Below are 19,893 nucleotides of genomic sequence, written 5' to 3' on the forward strand. Positions count from 1 at the left end.
TCATTCAAATGCTGTACATTTGTATCCAGTTCTCTGCATAACAAGTCTGGGCTGTTTGCCAATTAAGAGATGGGATGTTATTACCTTGCTTGGAAACAAGTGAGGGTTAAAATTACTGAAGACATCCAGCATTAGAAGTCTCTGACCCATACAACCACAAAAAAGTAGACATTAAAATAGTAATGATGATGACAATGATAATAGTGACAATAATGTCAAAGACGATGTTGATGATTAGACATTTTTACTTTGCATTTCCATGTTGGAAACTCATTTAAAAAAAAAAAAGATTATAGGCGCGAGAGTGGCTGTGTGGTAAGTAGCTTGCTAACCAACCACATGGTTCCGGGTTCAGTCCCACTGCGTGGCATCTTGGGCAAGTGTCTTCTGCTATAGCTCCAGGCCGAGCAATGCCTTGTGAGTGGATTTGGTAGACGGAAACTGAAAGAAGCCTGTCGTATATATGTATATATATATGTATGCGTGTGTGTTTGTGTGTCTGTGTTTGTCCTCCTAGCATTGCTTGACAACCGATGCTGGTGTGTTTACGTCCCCGTCACTTAGCGGTTCGGCAAAAAGAGACCGATAGAAAAAGCACTGGGCTTCCAAAGAATAAGTCCCGGGGTCGATTTGCTCGACTAAAGGCGGTGCTCCAGCATGGCCGCAGTCAAATGACTGAAACAAGTAAAAGAAGAAAGAAAAAAGAAGATGTCTGACTCTTTTCTTAAAAGAAGAATGAGAAATACAGGATTGATTGAACAAAAGGTTTTATTAAACTACAAACAGTACATGATACTTGTTTTTCTTGTTAGAATGAATCAGTGTTTTGTATTAAAGTAAGAATTTTGTAAGTGAATTGAAGCTTTTATTTAATGAACTCTTTACAAATCAAACAATTCCACAGCTGTGAAGGAAGTTTCACATGAAGGGAGTACAAATGGTTAGAGTCTTAAAACTAAAACTAATGTTAATTGTAAAACTAGTGATTAGAAGAAGGTTTATATGGTTGATTAACACTTGTTAAATCTGAATGGATTTATCCTTGGTGAGTATGGATAGTGTCTTCTGGGTGACATTGCTGCAATGAAAAAGAAATGCCAAATAAATAAATAGATAAAGTATAGCTTGAATGTGTTATATAAGAGTAAAAAAATAAAAATATAAACTACTTCATATAAGTTGCTCCAGTCCACTCAGCTGGCAAAAATGAGTAACACTGCAATGGACTGGCATCCCGTCCAGTGGTTAGGGTGTCAGCATCATGATCGTAAGATTGTGGTTTCGATTCCTGGACCGGGTGATGCATTGTGTTCTTGAGCAAAACACTTCATTTCAGTCCACTCAGCTGGCAAAAATGAGTAACGCTGTGATGGACTGGCATCCCGTCCAGCTGGGGAACACATAGGCCATAGAAACCGGGAAACCAGGTCCATGAGCCTGGCTAGGCTTTAAAAGGGCGCATGTCAAGTAGTTGCCCTACAAACCATGCTCAGATGAGATTAAATGATGTTCATATTTCTTGATGTAGAAAACTGGTACTCCATCGGTTATGACAATAAGGGTTTCAGTTGATCTGAACAATGGAGCAGCCTGATTGTGAAATTAACATGCAAGTGGCCAAGCACTTTGCAAACATGCATACTTTTAAAATAATTCTCAGGGGGATTCAATGTGACAAAGAGTGTGACAAGGCTGGCTCTTTGAAATACAGGTACTACTCATTTTTCCAGCTGAGTGGACTGGAGCAGTATTTTGCTCAAGGACAATACATCACTGCTAAAGTAACTTTCAGTCTCTTTTCCATAAAAATGTTAACAGACAGTCTACTGTAGTCCCACTCAGTTGAAAGGGATCTCAGTCTTACAAGATACATGACAACTTCACTATTGCTGGTGCCATGGAAAAATCACTCAGTATACTCTGTCAAGTGTGGAGGCACGTGGCTTAGTGGTTAGGGTGTCAGCATCATGATCGTAAGATTGTGGTTTCGATTCCTGGACCGGGCAACACGTTGTGTTCTTGAGCAAAACACTTCATTTCATGTTGCTCCAGTCCACTCAGTTGGCAAAAATGAGCAACGCTGCGATGGACTGGCATCCCGTCCAGCTGGGGAACACATACGCCATAGAAACCGGGAAACCAGGTCCATGAGCCTGGCTAGGCTTTAAAAGGGCGCATTTATTATACTCTGTCAAGTAGTTGCCCTACAAACCATGCCAAAGGAGACATTGGTTCATGATGCAGTCCTCCGATCTGTTGGATTCCCTTAAATTATCCAACTCATGCCAGTATACAAGATAGATGCTAAAAGATGATGATTACTTACTTTCAATATCAAAGCATCTAATTTGATGTAAAGATTACTTTAGTGTAACTAGTTAACATGTCTGCCATAGGTACAGAAGTGTAGGTCAAGTTCCACAGTTAGCCTTCAGCTTTTTTCCTATCCAAGGGATTTTAATCCAATATATTAATTTCAAATTTTGGGACAAAGCCATCAATTTTGGGGAAGGGAATAAATTGATTACTGGTACTTATTTTAGCGACCCTAAAAGGCTGAAAGGCAAAGTTGATTTCAGCAAAATTTGAACTCTGAACATAAATGCCACCAGGCATTTTGCCCAGTGTGCAAATGATTCTGCCAGCCCTTATACTGGTTTCGAATTTTGGCACAAGGCCAGCAATTTTGTGGAAGGAGCTAACGCAATTACATTGACTCCAGTGCTCAAATGCTACTTATTTTATCAACCCCAAAAGGATGAAAGGCAAAGTCAGCCTTGGCAGAATTTGAACTCAAAATGTAAATACTGCTAAGCATTTTGCTCAATATAATAATAATTCTGCCAGCTCGCCACCTTATTTTAACCCATTATATTACAAGCTAGTATTTATAGTAGTATTTTAGAAGCAGTTTTCTTAAAAGTGAAATATTATTGCACTAAAGACTTACCGCATTGCATAGGTTGGAATATCATTGTTATAAAGAACAAAGAATTGATATGGAAGAGACTGAATTGCATAGCACTTGTGGGTATCAGTAGTAATGTAGGTCTCTGTAGCACTGTGGCTCAACTTGGAAGGATCTACAAGGCAAAAAAAAAAAAAGATGTAGCAAGTAAATACAAAGTATCAAAATAACCCTTTCTACTATAGGCACAAGGCCTGAAATTTGGGTGGAGGGGACCAGTCGATTACATCAACCCCAGTGTGTAACTGGTCCTTAATTTATCAACCCTTGCTGCCTGTGGCATTGTATCATTCCCTCAGCTACTCAATTGTCCAAATACTGCAGTTCAAGACAGTAGCAATGAACCATGGATGTTGACCAGCATGGCGATGTCTGAGGGCGTGTTCCCTCTGATTTCGTGTCAGTCTTGGCATGCTTGCTGAGTTCAGGAAACAAATGACAGGCAGGTAAATTTGGGTGCCTTTTATATCCAATGAGTCAACGTTTTGCACGAGCCTCATGCTTTTCATAAAATGCATTCACAAGCATTACCATATTCATGAAAAGTGAGCGAGTTGCAACCTTACATGCGATCCTTGTGTTTTCAAAAGAGAGATGTCAAATTATCTAGAAATCCATACACTCTCAATATCATGTGTGCAACAAATCTTTTACAGGGTGATGTTTCTTTTGTAGTTCAGCATATAATGATTATATATATATATATATATATATATATATATAATACATCCTACGGTAATCATAATATAACTGTCCAAGGACTGAACAGAAAATACCTGATTTGAACAAAGTGTATATAATAATTAAATGAAAGTAAATTCCAGGAATTCTAATTCCAGCAAGCTTCAAATATATATATATTCATATTTTGTCTAAAACATGCCACCTTATTAGTTCTGGTGACACAAATCAAATTCTCCCCAAAAATTCTATTTTACTAAACTAACTACTATACAAGCTTGTACATAACTATTTCAATTTCACTATTGTACTATTGTACATAACTATTAAACTTCACTAATTAATGGTGACTCCCTGTAGTAAAAATGGAACCAGAAAAAAATTAGAATTTTCAAAAACAAATAAAATCATCTTCAAAGTGAAATAAAACTTTCTCTTTGAAATACCTGTGTTGCTCTGATCAACAGTTGAGGCAAAAAACGAGCCAATAATCTGATGGTAGAAGCTTCGTAAGATTTCTATCCGTTCCTTTCGGGATAAAGTTGCTGGAAATATAATAAAAATAGAAGAAATTAAGTCTCTGGAATTTAGTGTTATTTTCCCTTCCACTGTGATTTTTTTTCTTTATGTTCTTCAAGTTAGGCAGGAAAACTGGGTTAATATTTTGTTATTGCATACAAGAGTGGCTGTGTGGTAAGTAGCTTGCTAACCAACCACATGGTTCTGGGTTCAGTCCCACTGCGTGGCATCTTGGGCAAGTGTCTTCTGCTATAGCCCCGGGCTGACCAATGCCTTGTGAGTGGATTTGGTAGATGGAAACTGAAAGAAGCTTGTCGTATATATGTATATATATATATATATGTATGTGTGTGTTTGTGTGTCTGTGTTTGTCCCCCTAGCATTGCTTGACAACCGATGCTGGTGTGTTTACGTCCCCGTCACTTAGCGGTTCGGCAAAAGAGGCCGATAGAATAAGTACTGGGCTTACAAAGAATAAGTCCCGGGGTCGATTTGCTCGACTAAAGGCGGTGCTCCAGCATGGCCACAGTCAAATGACTGAAACAAGTAAAAGAGTAAAGAGAGTATAATAATGCATTGAGAAAAAGAAATTAAAGCAGAAACTGGGATATACATATATATATATATATATATATATATATATATATACACTGGCACCTGTGTCGGTGGCACATAAAAAGCACCCACTACACTCTCGGAGTGGTTGGCGTTAGGAAGGGCATCCAGCCGTAGAAACACTGCCAGATCTGACTGGCCTGGTGCAGCCTTCGAGCTTGCCAGACCCCAGTTGAACCGTCCAACCCATGCTAGCATGGAAAGCGGACGTTAAACGATGATGATGATGATGATGATGATATATATATATAAGAATGATCAGAAAATAAGAAAAGCAGGAAAAGAAAATCCATTGGCTTCCATTTCTGAAAATTCAAGCATTGGCCAGAAAACCTTTTATCCATCAACCAGAAGCACCACAGGTTGTTCAATAAAAAAACATACATATTGTTTATAGTCACATAGAAAACAGCACAAGCCTGATGGCTTGGAGCAATAGACCTAATTGCATACAAAGTCACATCAAACTGAACACAAGCATTTACAGCAGCATGACATCCTGATTACCAAAAGGCATATACCTTTCAAAGGCAATAGCATACTGAGGTAAAGCACAATCTGAAGATGGTGTGAAGAGGGAATATAGAAAGCTGACAAGAAACATATTTAATATCAGATGCGCACAACTCAACCACACTTTCAGAAACAGAAGTAAAAGATATAAACCTTACTATTCCAGTATACTTGGACCTTAATGAAAAACAGAGATGGAGTCTCTGCATAGTTGCTTAAATTGCTAAAAACAGTAGTTCAATTCTTTCAAATCATTTCTTCCGATTTTACAAAAAGGCTACATTGGACAATATATTTGTATATACACAAAGAAGAGTTTCATGGCCAGCATGCTTTTGATCACTAAAAATATTGTTAAAATGTTGGTTTCAAATTTTGGCACAAGGCCAGCATTTTCAAAGGAAGGGATAAGTTGATTACATTGACCCCAGTGTTCAGCAGGTACTTATTTTACATACCCCAAAATGATGAAAGGCAGAGTCGACCTTGGCAGAATTTGAATTCAGAAGATAGAGGAAATGCTGTTAAACATTTTGCCCAGCAAGCTAACAATTCTGCCAGCCGGCCACTTTCCCCAGCTCTTTTTAATTTAAAAAATACCCTTCTACCTCTTATACAAGCATTTATGCAGAAAGACTTAAATACATATATATTCTCTTTTACTCTTTACTTGTTTCAGTCATTTGACTGCGGCCATGCTGGAGCACTGCCTTTAATCGAGCAACTCGACCCTGGGACTTATTTTTTTGTAAGCCCAGTACTTATTCTATCGGTCTCTTTTGCCGAACTGCTAAGTAACGAGGATATAAACACACCAGCAATGCTAGGGGGACAAACACAGACACACGCATATATATAAACATATATACGACAGGCTTCTTTCAGTTTCCGTCTACCAAATCCACTTACAAGGCTTTGGTCAGCCCGAGGCTATAGCAGAAGACACTTGCTCAAGGTGCCACGCAGTGGGACTGAACCCGGAACCATGTGGTTGGTAAACAAGCTACTTACCACACAGCCACTCCTGCGTATATATTCACAAACTTACAAATATTCACATATATATATATACATGCTAAAATGGAAGCATAAACTCAATCATTTCCTCACACACACACACACACAACATATACATACATGCACGTATGCACACACATTCTGGTGTAGAGTATATAAAATTCTCATCACTAAATCAAACCGTGTGAACTGCACCAGGTGTGTGCATGCATGTGCATATATGCATATTTATGCCAATACATGTGTGTGTACAGTTATGTGTGTATGAGTGCAGAGACTTCAGATTGACATGAGCATAGAACATCCAGGAAGTTGACTGTGGAAAACTTTGCTTGACACCCTCCCCCGTCAACCTATACCCCCACCAAGAAGAGTATGAATTTTAGTGAAACCTTTCTTTGAGGTTACAAGAGATCACAATAAATTTCTTAATTCCATTTACTATACTCAATATTCCATTATTATTGATTTCTTTTTTTTTTTTTTTTTTTTTTGCTTCTTATTCTTCTATGCTGAAATAGTTAACTGTAAAAGAATCTGATAAGAATTGGGTTACAGAAGAGGAATAGACAAATGTAAATAAATAAATAGACAAAAAAAAGTTAAGGACAAAAAAAAAAAATGAACATTAAAATATAGAAGCAAAAAAAAATGATGGCGCGAGCATGAAATGTTACTAATTGGTGTTCCACTTTCAGTATCCAATACACCTACCCCAATCTCATTCCTTAACACATCCCCTCTCAGTCGCTCTCCTCCACAACCCACCATCACCTTTAGTCGTCATCATCATCATCATCATCATTAGTTGCAGCAACAATATTAATAATGGAATTGTTTCAGTTACTTTCACGCCATCTTTGTAATCATTATCATCAATATCATCGTTATCATTAATTATCGACAGCATTAAAATTATTGCTGTATTCATCATTGTCATTATTGCTGTAATCGTTATGTACTTGCCGTTAGGTATGGTGCATCAAAAACATATATATATGTATATAAAAAACACATTAACCCCAGTAAAAAAAAAAAAAAAAAACAACAACCATTATAACATATAATCGCAATGAAAAAAAAATGATAATCTGTTTCTCATTTAAATATGCAGGAGAGGTTAGTCAATTAAATTGACCCCAGTATTTGACAGGTACTTTATTTTATTGACACCCCAGAAATATGAAATGCAAAGCCTGACCTCAGTTGGATTTGAACTAAGAACGTAAAGAGCTGAAAGAACTACTGCAAGAAAGTTTGCCTAATGCTCTAACAATTCTGCCAAGCCACCAGCCTAATAACATAATAATAGTAATAATAATAATAATAATAATAATAATAATAATAACAATAACAATCATCATCATAATAATAATAATAATAATAATAATAATAACAATAACAATCATCATCATAATAATAATAATAATAATAATAACAATAACAATCATCACCATCATAATAATAATATAATAATAATAATTATTATTTCTTTTATTTGTCACAAGCGCAATAATGACAAATATAATATTGTCTGCAAGTTCAAGGCAGTGAGCAGGCAGAATTGTTAGCACATGGGGCAAAATGCTTGGCAGCATTTCGTTCGTCTTTAGGTTTTGAGTTCAAATTTCACCGAGGTTGATTTTGCCTTTCATCCTTTCAGAGTCAATAAAATAAGTACCTGCTGAATACTGGGGCCGATGTAATTGACTTAGCCCGTTCCTTGAAATTGCTGGCCTTTTTGTCAAAATTTGAAGCCAATATTGTCTGCATGTGTGAAAGTACCAAGAAAATACATTGACTACCAGAAGAAGCAAAGAGCAAACAAAATGTAAAGGAATTAAAGATAACCGAAACAGGCTCAAATAAGAGAAACAAAAGAACCAACTGTGAAAGCAAAATAAAACGTACAAGCCAAATCAAATGGAATCTCAGAGCTATGTAAGAGATGGGAAAGTAAGAAAGACATTACGTGGCAAATACCCTACAAAGACCAGTGATCCTGATGTTGATACAAATATGACACATCGTTGCATCTGGACTTAAATTGGAAACAGAGGGCGTCATTATAGCATTTCAGGATCAGTGTCTAATCACCAGAAACTACCAAGTAAACATTATTAAAAATGGTGCTGATTCTGCTTGCCGCTTTTGTGGTACAGCCAGAGAAACAAGTGACCACCTCATCACTGGATGCTCTGTGTTAGCTTCAAATGAATATATTCATCACCATAACAGTCTTGGCCAGAATTTGCACTGGATCATATGTCATAAGTCTGGAGTTCTATAGGAAACAACAGGTAGGGACATATGCCTGCCAAAATCGAAAATAAGATATCATCATTGTTTGGGACTTAAGTATTCAAATTGATTGAACTATTCAGGCCTACAACCCAGATATTGTGATAAAAAAAATTACATTGACAACACATGTATGCTTCATTGATGCGTTTTGTCATAGAAGCAGCTGGCTAAGTAATTCTCAAGGTTAGTAGATGTGAATGTTACATACTGATATCTACATATGGTTGTGTTTGATAACATGGGTTCAAATCTTGTTGGTTTCTATAATTTATCTGCTACTGGGGGTATGAAAAATGCTTCCAGTACATATAAAGTAATTAGCAAATGTGCAGTATCAGATTGTGAAGTCTATTTAAAGCTGTCACACCAGGTATCATTTAATCTCTCTATATTTGGTACTATGGAAAAATATACCCAGCACATTGTGTAAAGTGGTACATACAAGCACTAGTCTTAAGGAGCAGCATTTAGATATGTATGATGCGTATTTTAAAGATCTAACAATTATAATGACTCTTGCTTTTTTACCCCTTTCTTTTAATTGTTCTAACTGTTGCTTCATGTATATTAAAATTGATACAAAGTTTGTCAAAAAATTTCAGTAACAAAGAAAATGGTTCTGACATTCTTTCATCATCAGATGAGGCAGATGATGATGATGATGGTCTAGACAGCATAGAAGAAAGTAATGCTTCAACTAACTCAGGATGGAAGAAGTCCACCAATTTTTCTCCAGCTGAGTGGATTGGAGAAAAATATTGAATAAGTAAAAATAAAAGAAAGCTCGTAAAATGGAAAAATTAAATGTAGATTATGAAGAGGTGGTTCTGTCTAAGTAAAGTACTCACCATCCAACAAAATACCAAAATTGTGCTGTAGTGAAATTAACAAACTGAGTACCATGGAAACCAAGGGACAACTGTGCACGTGTGTATGTGATATAAGTAATTTAAAATTGGGTCTGCATGGGTTGCTACTTGAAGTTTCTCATTTCTTACAGGTTTTAACTTTAAATAAATAATGCTATTTCACTCTACCTAACAGCATTGAGTAGTTTTTGTTAAATTGCAATTCACATACATACATGTATATACACACACACATAGTAAGTTGCAAGTCCAAGTAATATCATGAACAAAATAAGAGTGCTCAAGATATATTGTAGAGTGAAGCCACATGACTTAGTGGTTAGAGTATTTGGCTCACAATTGTACTGTCATGAGTTTAATTCCTGATGCCTTGTTGTTTCCTTAAACAAGACACTTTATTTCATGTTGCTCCCATCCACTCAGCTGGGAAAAATGAGTTGTACCCATATTTCTAAGGGCCAGCTTTGTCACATTGTGTGTCACACTGAATCTCCCCGAGAACTATGTTAAGTGTATGCATGTCTGTGGAGTACTCTGCCACTTGCACGTTAATTTTACCAGCAAGCTGTTCTATTGCTTGGATCAACTGGAACACTCATTGTCACAGTTGACACGGTGCCAGTAGAGTGACATTTATTGTGGTCAGAATTAGCATATTATTGCATCGCTTAAAAATTCAAGTTCACATCAAAATCTTTGCTGAGACATGCAACTCCTTGTTTATGTGAGGTTTATTAACACTTAAATGGTGCATCATCAATTAACGTTTCATTAGAGAAAAGAAGACACCAATTGATGTTTCATTAGGAAAAAGAAGATATCATCAATCGATATTTCAAAAACTTTACATGGATATAGCCGTTGCCAGTTGATGCCCAAGTATCTACTTCATCAAATACACCTCAATGTAAGAAGCTCTTATCAGTGGGAAAAATTTAGTTAGAAATAGAATACTGATATTGTAAGAAGATAGTTCTGACATTCTTTCATCACCAGATGAGGTAGATGATGATGATGATGATGATACAAAGTTTGTCAAAACCTTTCAGTAATGAAGAAAATGGTTCTGACATTCTTTCATCATCAGATGAGGCAGATGATGATGATGATGCTCTAGACAGCATAGAAGAAAGTAATGCTTCAACTAACTCAGGATGGAAGAAGTCCACTAATTTTTCTCCAGCTGAGTGGATTGGAGAAAAATATCGAATAAGTAAAAATAAAAGAAAGCTTGTAAAATAGAGAAACTGAATGTAGATTATGAAGGGGTGATTCTGTCAATGTAAAGTACTCACCACCCAACAATATACCAAAATTGTGCTAAAGTGAAACTAACAAACTGAGTACCATGGAAAACCTGGCAAACCAAATGAGACCATAACCTCGTGGCCTATGCCAGGGGCGTAACTAGCCCACCAAGGGACAACTGTGCACATGTGTAAATATGAGTGTGTATGCAACGACCCAGGACTCTGTCAAGGCCCTGTGATCAGAATGAGTACGTCGAAATGCTTAGAGGGTATTATGTCTGTCTTTATGTTCTGAGTAATGCTTTAACTAACACTGAATGGAAGAAGTCCGCCAGTTTTTCTCCATTTGTAAGTTTGTTTGACAATAATACAGGAATCTCAAATGAATTTATGTTCGTGTTGGATATGCAACAGAAAGTGAATACTTTTCGGAATTTTTTGCCAATGAGATTGTAAGTTTTCGTAAATTTTGTACTTATTTACAGAGAAAATATGCATAAAAATTACCCTTAAAGGAAAAGTTATTTTTTGTTTTTTGCCTGTTTGGCACACACATTAGTGCAACACTTTCCTGCTGTATAAAGGTTAACTCCCTCAGATCAGATAATTTATCATGTGAAATTTTTTTCAAATTCTAACATTTTTGAATAAATTATCATTATAAATTACTATTTTCTAATAGTAATTTTTATTGTGCGCTTTGATTGTACAACTAAGCATAGCTGTATGCATGCAGTATCTACTGGTGCAATTCTTTTGCATGTTATGATGGTATACTCACTACCATCTTAACCTCTCTTTCCAACCACTCACACCCTTCCTTATATAATGCAGGCTCACCAGTAAGATACCAGTTCCTGTGTCTCTATCATAGTTTAATCACTCCACAACTTACATAAAACCAACTCTCTCTCTACCACTACACCCCCATTCAATCAAGGACTTTTTCTCTGCCTAGTGAGTTACTTGGTGACCTCACTCATGCTGGTGCCCTGAAAAGAGCACCCAGTAGACTCTGTAGAGTGGTTGGCATTGGGAAGGGTATCCAACCAAATTAATCGTGCCAAAGCAGACATTGGAGTTTGACAATAAATTGTCCAACCCATGCTGCCATGGAAGATAGATGATGATGATGTATATGAGTTTTTGCCTATGTATTTTCTTTACAAATTTCTTTCACCTTCTCAAGGTACCTGTTGTAGTAATTGTTTCTGTTTTCACCCCTCACATTCTGGTTGTCTCTATTTTTGGACCTAAATATATTTGGATCATTTCTCTAATTCTTTTAGAGATATGTTATCATCTATCCAGACTGATACTTCAATAAAGAGACATCTCCTTTCTTGGTGCTCCTTAACAATGTAATGTTCCCTCAACCATTGCCCTTGTGGCAAACAAAGAAACATTATCTATTATTATTGTTATTAAGGTGAAGAAGCATGGCCCAGTGGTTAGGCTGTTACACTCATGATCAGGAGATCATGGTTTCAGTTTCTAGGCTGGGTGGTGCACTGTGTTCTTGAGCAAAACACTTCATCTCACATTGTTCTTCAATCACTTCACCACCTGACATGTGGTACACCATGAACCTGTTCGGACGTCAATTTGATGGCAGGAGTGAGACAATGTACAACACATGTATTTGATCACTTATAAGCAAATCATTTGTGCAGATCATATGGCAAAAAAAAAAGCTGAACACTCACACGTCATCGTCAACAGGGGAGTCCATCATTATTGAGGCAGTGAGCTGGCAGAATTGTTAGCACATTGGACAAAATGCTTAGTGGCATTTTGTCCAACTTTACATTCTAAGTTTAAATTCTGGCAAAGTTGACTCTACCTTTCATGCTTTAGGGGTCAATAAAATAGCAGTTGATCTATAGGGGTCAGTATAAACGATTTTCTCCCCCACCCCGAAATTGCTGGTCTTATGCCAGCTGGTGGATTTGTTAACATGCCAGGAAAATGCTTAGCAGCATTTCTTCCAGCTCTTTATGTTCTGAGTTCAAATTCTGTCAAGGTCAACTTTGCCTTTCATCCTTTTGGGGTCAATAGAATAAGCACCAGTTGAATATCGGGGTTGATGTGATCGACTACCCCCACCCCACCTCACCCTACCCAAATTTCTGGCCTTGTGCCTATAGTAGAAAAGGATTATTATTATTGGTGGCGAGCTGGCAGAATCATTAGCACACTGGATGAAATGCTTCGCAGTATTTTGCCCATAGCGACATTCTGAGTTCAAATTCCACCGAGGTTAACTTTGCCTTTCATCCTTTCCTGGTTGATGTAATCGATTATCCACCTCCCCGCAAATTCCAGGTCTTGTGCCTATGTTATAAAGGATTATTATTATTGTTGTTGTTGTTGTTGTTAAGACAACAAGCTGGCAGAATCATCAGCACATTGGACAAAATGCTTTGTAAGCATTTATTCTGACACCTTACTTTCTGAGTTCAAATACCTCCTAGAAAAACTTTGCATTTCGTCCTTTCAAGGCTGACCTGACTAAAACCCTCCACCAGAATTGCTGGCCTTGTGCCAAAACTTGAAATAATTATAATTATTATTATTATCATTATTAATATTATTATAATTGGCTTTTATGGGTTTTTCCACCAGGAACCTTTCGTAACGCCTCCCCCTATTGGGAGTTTTTCGTTGTTATATTATTTGATTGTTACAGTTTTTACACGATTTTTTCACAAACGGACAAAACCCTTTGTAACCTTTCGTCCTGTTTTGTCCCTTTATGTTTCCAATCATGTGTGTCAGCCCTTGTGGCCAATAAAAAAAATTAATTATTATTATTATTATATAAAGAAATCGGTGCTATTAGGAAATAAACAAAGCAATTCTTGTGATAATAATTGTTGTTATTGTTGTTTGCCTAAAACAAATCAAGATGTTTGTTTGGTTGTTGTTATGTCATTTCCTTAACAAAGACATCTCCAGTGTGATTCAATCGAGAGAGACAGAGAGGCGGACGCAAGAGACTAATGACCAAAGTTGAATGTATTTTCATTAACAGATTGAATTTCATTCAAGAGAAGGATGGGAATGAATGGTGTGGTAATAGTGGTGGTGGTGGTGGTGTGCACCAAGTAATGGTAGTGACAGTAGTGATGGTGGTAGTGTGCGTCATAGTGAAGTAGTATGTATGTAGTGATGGTGGTGGATGTGGACGTGTGCATGTGTTGATGGTAGTGATGTTATATTAAAGTGGTGTGTACCTAGAGATAGTGATATTGGTGGTGCACTGATTACAGTGGTATTTTGATAATGTGTTGCATACCAGTGTTGATGATAGTGTTCTGTGTACACTGATGGTAGTATTATCATGTTGTTACCATGACGGCTAATATTGGGGGTTGTGTCCTATGCCCTGACCCGAGCATAGAATGGGGTTTGCCCCTTTGAGCTGGGAAATGGAATGCCTGGTGTGTATGTCTTGTTGTGGATACCCACTCCTAAAGGAAAAAATGGGGAATTGGCCTGGGTATATATATATATATATATATATATATATATATGAGCACCCCCCCCCCATCCAATGGACAGTGCTGAGTTGTCAGACATTTAAATCAAATTTTCTCAAAACAACTTGTTCAACCGTCCCATAGGCCTCCCCTTTGAGAAAAAATTGATTTAACCTAAATTTGAGACACCAGCAAAAGAAGAAATAAAGAGACTTTTTTTCTATTCCAAGAAAAACGATTTTACAAATGCATGCTCCCATGGCTTTATTGATCGCATTCTCACTTGGAATCGATTTTTGTAATTTTTTGAAGACTTATACATGCCCTGATACCGTCGGTATCTACATTTCAAATTTGAGCGCAATCAAATGGAGGATGCCCGAGATCCTAGAAGACACACACACAGACAGACAGAACGGATTTTATATAATAGAATATATATATACACATGTGGTGGTGGGGTTCCATTTACCAACTGCACTCACAAGGCTTTGGTTGGCCTGAAGCTAGGGTAGAAGACATCTGCCCAAGATGCCTTGCAGTGGAACTGAACCTAGAACCATGTGATTGGGAAGCAAGCTTCTTACCTATTTCTTTACTACCCACAAGGGGCTAAACACAGAGGGGACAAACAAGGACAGACAAACGGATTAAGTCGATTACATCGACCCCAGTGCATAACTGGTACTTAATCTATCGACCCTGAAAGGATGAAAGGCAAAGTCTACCTCGGCGGAATTTGAACTCAGAACATAACGGCAGACGAAATACGGCTACGCATTTCGCCCAGCGTTCTAACGATTCTGCCAGCTCGCCGCCTTGATTGGGAAGCAAGCTTCTTACCACACAGCCATGCATGTCGCTAAAATTAAAAAATAAACATGCAATGAAATATTTACACTGAAATAGTTCTAATTGAGAAATTTTCCACCTTGGGGCCAATCAAGGAATCTCACATAAATCTTGGATAGCTCTGGATTGCCTACTGCTGCATATTGGGAGTGGACCCATTCAGAAATGTCATGCTCATTATTCTCATGACTTTTAGTAAATTTACTGAGAGGCAATACCTACCCCTCTGCTCTCATTTTCTTCATCAAACAGTAAAAAAGTTGTTGAGAGCTTGGCCAGCAGAAAAGGCTCTGTTTTGAATTTTTTCAGTCTTGTCCACCATATTACCTCTTTTTCCATAGCCATCAAACAAGAAAAATGTTTGTCCTTCCTCCTGCCAAAGAATGCTTCAAATTTGGGAGAGGTGTACCAAGTTATGGTGGTGGTGGGGTTGATGAGAGTGATACTGATGTAGTACCTGCCTAGTGATGGTAGTGTGATTGTCCTGATGCTGTGTATGTGTGACTAGTATTGGTGGCAGTGGTATCATTGTAACAAGTGTTGATTATGATGCTGATGTTATTGTAGTCAACCTTCAACAAAGAAGCCTATTTACAAAAGTATTCTCAACTATGACCATCATGTCTTTTTAATGATATGTACAAAAACATTATAAAAAAAAACATTCAAACAAGGTCATTGCCAGTGCTACTGGACTGGCTCCTGTGCAGGTGGCACATAAAACAAAACACTATTTCAGCGTGGCCGTTGCCAGTACTGCCTGACTGGTCCTTGTGCCGGTGGCACGTAAAAGCACCCATTACACTCTTGGAGTGGTTGGTTGGTGTTAGGAAGGGCATCCAGCTGTAGAGACTCTGCCAGATCAGATTGGAGTCTGGCGCAGCCATCTGGTTCACCAGACCTCAGTCAAATCGTCCAACCCATGCTAGTATGGAAAGCAGACGTTAAACGATGATGATGATTTTATTTCTTTAATAGGACAGGACCACACTATCAATGGAAAGTACTATGTTAGCTTCCTGAGGCAGTTACAAAAGGCTGTCAGGATCAAATGCCTATGAAAACTGACAAAAGGGGTTTCTTTCATCAGCACAATACTGGTTTCCAATCTCTGGTTTCAATGGTGGCTATGCATGACTGTGGCTTTCAACTGGTTGATTACACTTCTTATTCTCCTGATTTGTCCCCATCTGTTTCCCACTGTGAAAAATCATTTGCCTGGGAACAAGTATTGCGACGTTGATGATGTTATATCTGTTGTTGATGACTTTTTTTTTATTAGTAAGATGAAAGCTTCTTCACCAATGGGATCTAAGCACTGCAACACCAAAGGAAGAAGATTGTGGACTGCAAGGGGAGCTATGTTGAAAAATAAACCTCGTTTGGTCACATTCCATGAGAATATATTGGCCACCCTATGAACTTTTCAACTGACCCCTGTATAAAGTTAAAATTATTGCTATCAACTCAAATGGATCATTTGTTAGTAAATATAACTTATAATTAATAATAATACACCTTTCACTTGCTGAGAAGTTAGTAACATAAATTTTTATATAATTTTTCTCAAGTTTAATTAATATGTAGATGAAATTTGTAACCCAGTTGATATAAGAGAACCAACTCACACATTTTGAAGTTAATTATCCCTTCTACTGCAACGTTGTACAATATGTGCATGTTAGTCTCTGTCTATCTATCTATCTATATGCACATGCTGCACTATTTGAGCCCAAGGTTTTCCCCTGTTCTATTTTGATTTCTATTTTTGCAAGTTACTATTCCATGACATGTGTTCATGTGTGTACAGACACAATACACACATTGATATGTTATATATATATATATATATATATATATACACACACACATATATATATTTATTTATTTATTTATTATATGCACACACACAAGCATGCACAAACACATGTGCAATCACACACACATCTGCAAACACACATGCACATACATATATATTTATATACACATACACAGCTATATACATACATTCCTATATATATACATATTTTTTTTTATTAGGAATCCAAGCCCTATATGCATAATGTTTTCCGTATCTGGAAAGGAAAAATATTTCTGCTTAAATTTTAATTAAATATATGAAGAAGTTAAAATTTTAATTAATTAAACCTTTTACTAAAAATGTTCTTTATTATAGTTAAATACATGGCAGATGTTAAATTTTAAAGATTAAAACTTTTAATGAAAAGTATTCATTATTATATTTTAATTAAATTCACCAAAGATATTAAAAATTTAATATTTAATTAAACAAGTGATTAATATTCTTCCCAGTTTTCTTGTGATTATGTGTGAGGGTGTGTGATGTGTACAAATATGCATGCAAGTGCGTATATATATTTTTAGATGTATGTATGTATGTATGTATGTATGTATATATGCATAAACATATGATTGTATATATAAATTATGTGTTTATGTATATGTGTATGTGTATATATATATATGTACATATATATGTATGTACATATATTTGCATATATATATGTACATATATTTGCATATATATATATGTACATATATTTGCATATATATATATGTACATATATTTGCATATATATATGTACATATATTTGCACACACACATATACATATATATATATATATATATATATATATATATATATATAACAAAAATACATATACTCATATGTTCATATCTATACACTCACTCACACACACAAACACACACACCTCTGACTTTACAAAAGGAGATAAAAATTACTCAGTACATCAAATAGAAAGTATGAAACATATTTGCTTGCTTTTTAATTTTTATTATTTTTATTTCAGAAGCCAAAACTTTACAGTGAATTATTTCAAGTGGTAACACACAGCTTAATTTCACTATGATGTCTTGGCTTCTGAAATTGCAAAACACACGCACAATATATATATATTCTTTTATTTGTTTCAGTCAATTGAAACCACTTTAAAGGGTTTTTAGTCAAAGAAATAGACCCCAGGATTTATTTTTTGTAAGCCTAGTACTTAATCAATTGGTCTCTCTTGCTGAACCGCTAAAATATGGGGATGTAAACACCAATATCGGTTGTCAAGTGATGGTGGGGTGACAAACATAGATACAAAAATACACACACATAAATATATATACATATATATACATACAGACAATAGGCTTCTTTCAGCTTCTGTCTACCAAATCCACTCACATGGCGTTGCTTGGCCCAATGCTATAGTAGAAGACACTTGCCCAAAGTGATATGCAATGGGACTGATCCCAGAACCATGTGGTTGAGTAGAAAACTTCTTACCACACCTGCACCTATATATCTATATATATAATAAAATGGAAGATGTGTGTGTGTGTACAGGCCTTTTTCTTGATCTTCCTTAAAATTTATATTGCTGATCTGATTTCATTCACACTGAGAACATACATCACCTATGTTCCAGAGATGGTCACAGATTCTTCAAATTTTCCACATAATGAGTAATGCTGTCCCTAGGGGATGAAAACACCATCTCATAGGTAAATAACAAATACTAACGATCGTTGCTTCAAGGAACATTACACTTCATTTTGTCTTCTACTACAGTTCTTACAATGCCCATTCACTGCAAACTGCTGATATTTGCACATTAGCACTTCCTTCAGGTAGCCATGCAATTTAAATCAACTTTTATTTTTTAATTGCCTTCAGAAATTAATCCATATTATATATATTCTCTGCTTTTACTCATACCAAATTGTGACAATGCCCATTCGCTGCAAACTGCTAATATTTTCACTTTAGCACTTCCTTGAGGTAGCCATGCAGTTTAAATCAACTTTTAATTATCTTTTAAATACCTTAAGACAATGTTTAGCCAGAATGCCCTAAGGTTCAGATGTCTCAACCCTTCTTAAGGTCATTATGACAATTTTCAGAATCCACTCAGAAAACAATAGTACAACAAACATCACTCAAGCATTCGACTTAACCTCCTTCTACCTTCACTTTGCAGATAATCGTGCAATGTCACCTGGGAGAAAGAGAGCTCGCATTGGTAGACTGACTCGTGCTGCTGTCAAAGCCAGAAGATATAAGGATAAAGGCGGCAAGCTGGCAGAAATGTTAGCACGGCGGGCGAAATGCGTGGCCGTATTTCGTCTGCCGTTACGTTCTGAGTTCAAATTCCGTCGAGGTCGACTTTGCCTTTCATCCTTTCGGGGTCGATTAAATAAGTACCAGTTATACACTGGGGTCGATGTAATCGACTTAACCCCTTTGTCTGTCCTTGTTTCTCCTCTCTGTGTTTAGCCCTTGTGGGTAGTAAAGAAATAGATATAAGGATAATGAAACTCAGGACCTGAGGTCCCACTGGCTGTCCCAGCAGGCTGCCTATGATGCCGCTGCACATGCAGTACATGCACCTGTAACTTCTGTAACTGTTAAGGCTTCAAAGTCTGAAGAAGAGCTTGTGGCCTGCTGAGCCTGTCATGCTGCAACTGCTGCTGCTGCTGCCGCCAGGGCTACTGAGTCACCTCAACAACAGGTTATCTGGTTGGCATATCTTGCCAAAAATGCTTCAGCTGCAAACTCTCCACAACAGCGCACAGAGTTGTTAGGAGATTAGATAGAATATCTTACAGTATTTGTTCTGATCCCTGCACTTATGGATCAAATCCTGCCTAAGTCAACTTTGTTTTTCATCTCAATGAAAAGAAGAAAAAAAAACAGGTACTAATCTATGGTAGGTGACTGTCAAAACTGTTAGAGCATCAGACAAGATGCTTCATGCTATCAGTTCTAACTCTTTGTGTCTTGACCGTCATGCCA

The 19,893-nt window shown here is 36.8% G+C and overlaps 1 protein-coding gene across 1 annotated transcript in view; it reads right to left on the reverse strand.

Annotated features, from left to right (window-relative positions):
• Positions 1 to 750: 750 nt before the first annotated feature.
• Positions 751 to 19,893, reverse strand: part of LOC115212273 (protein fuzzy homolog) — a 527,612-nt gene continuing 508,469 nt past the window's right edge. Inside the window, exons 5-7 of the mRNA XM_036503151.1 lie at positions 4,096 to 4,194; positions 2,951 to 3,083; positions 751 to 1,078 (exon numbers count right to left, since the gene is read on the reverse strand). Coding sequence (XP_036359044.1) covers positions 1,021 to 1,078; positions 2,951 to 3,083; positions 4,096 to 4,194 — 290 coding nt within the window. The 3' untranslated portion in view covers positions 751 to 1,020. The remainder of the gene's footprint in view (positions 1,079 to 2,950; positions 3,084 to 4,095; positions 4,195 to 19,893) is intronic.

The sequence above is a fragment of the Octopus sinensis genome, linkage group LG5, assembly GCF_006345805.1.
Source record: "Octopus sinensis linkage group LG5, ASM634580v1, whole genome shotgun sequence".
NCBI classification, from domain to species: Eukaryota; Metazoa; Mollusca; class Cephalopoda; order Octopoda; family Octopodidae; genus Octopus; species Octopus sinensis.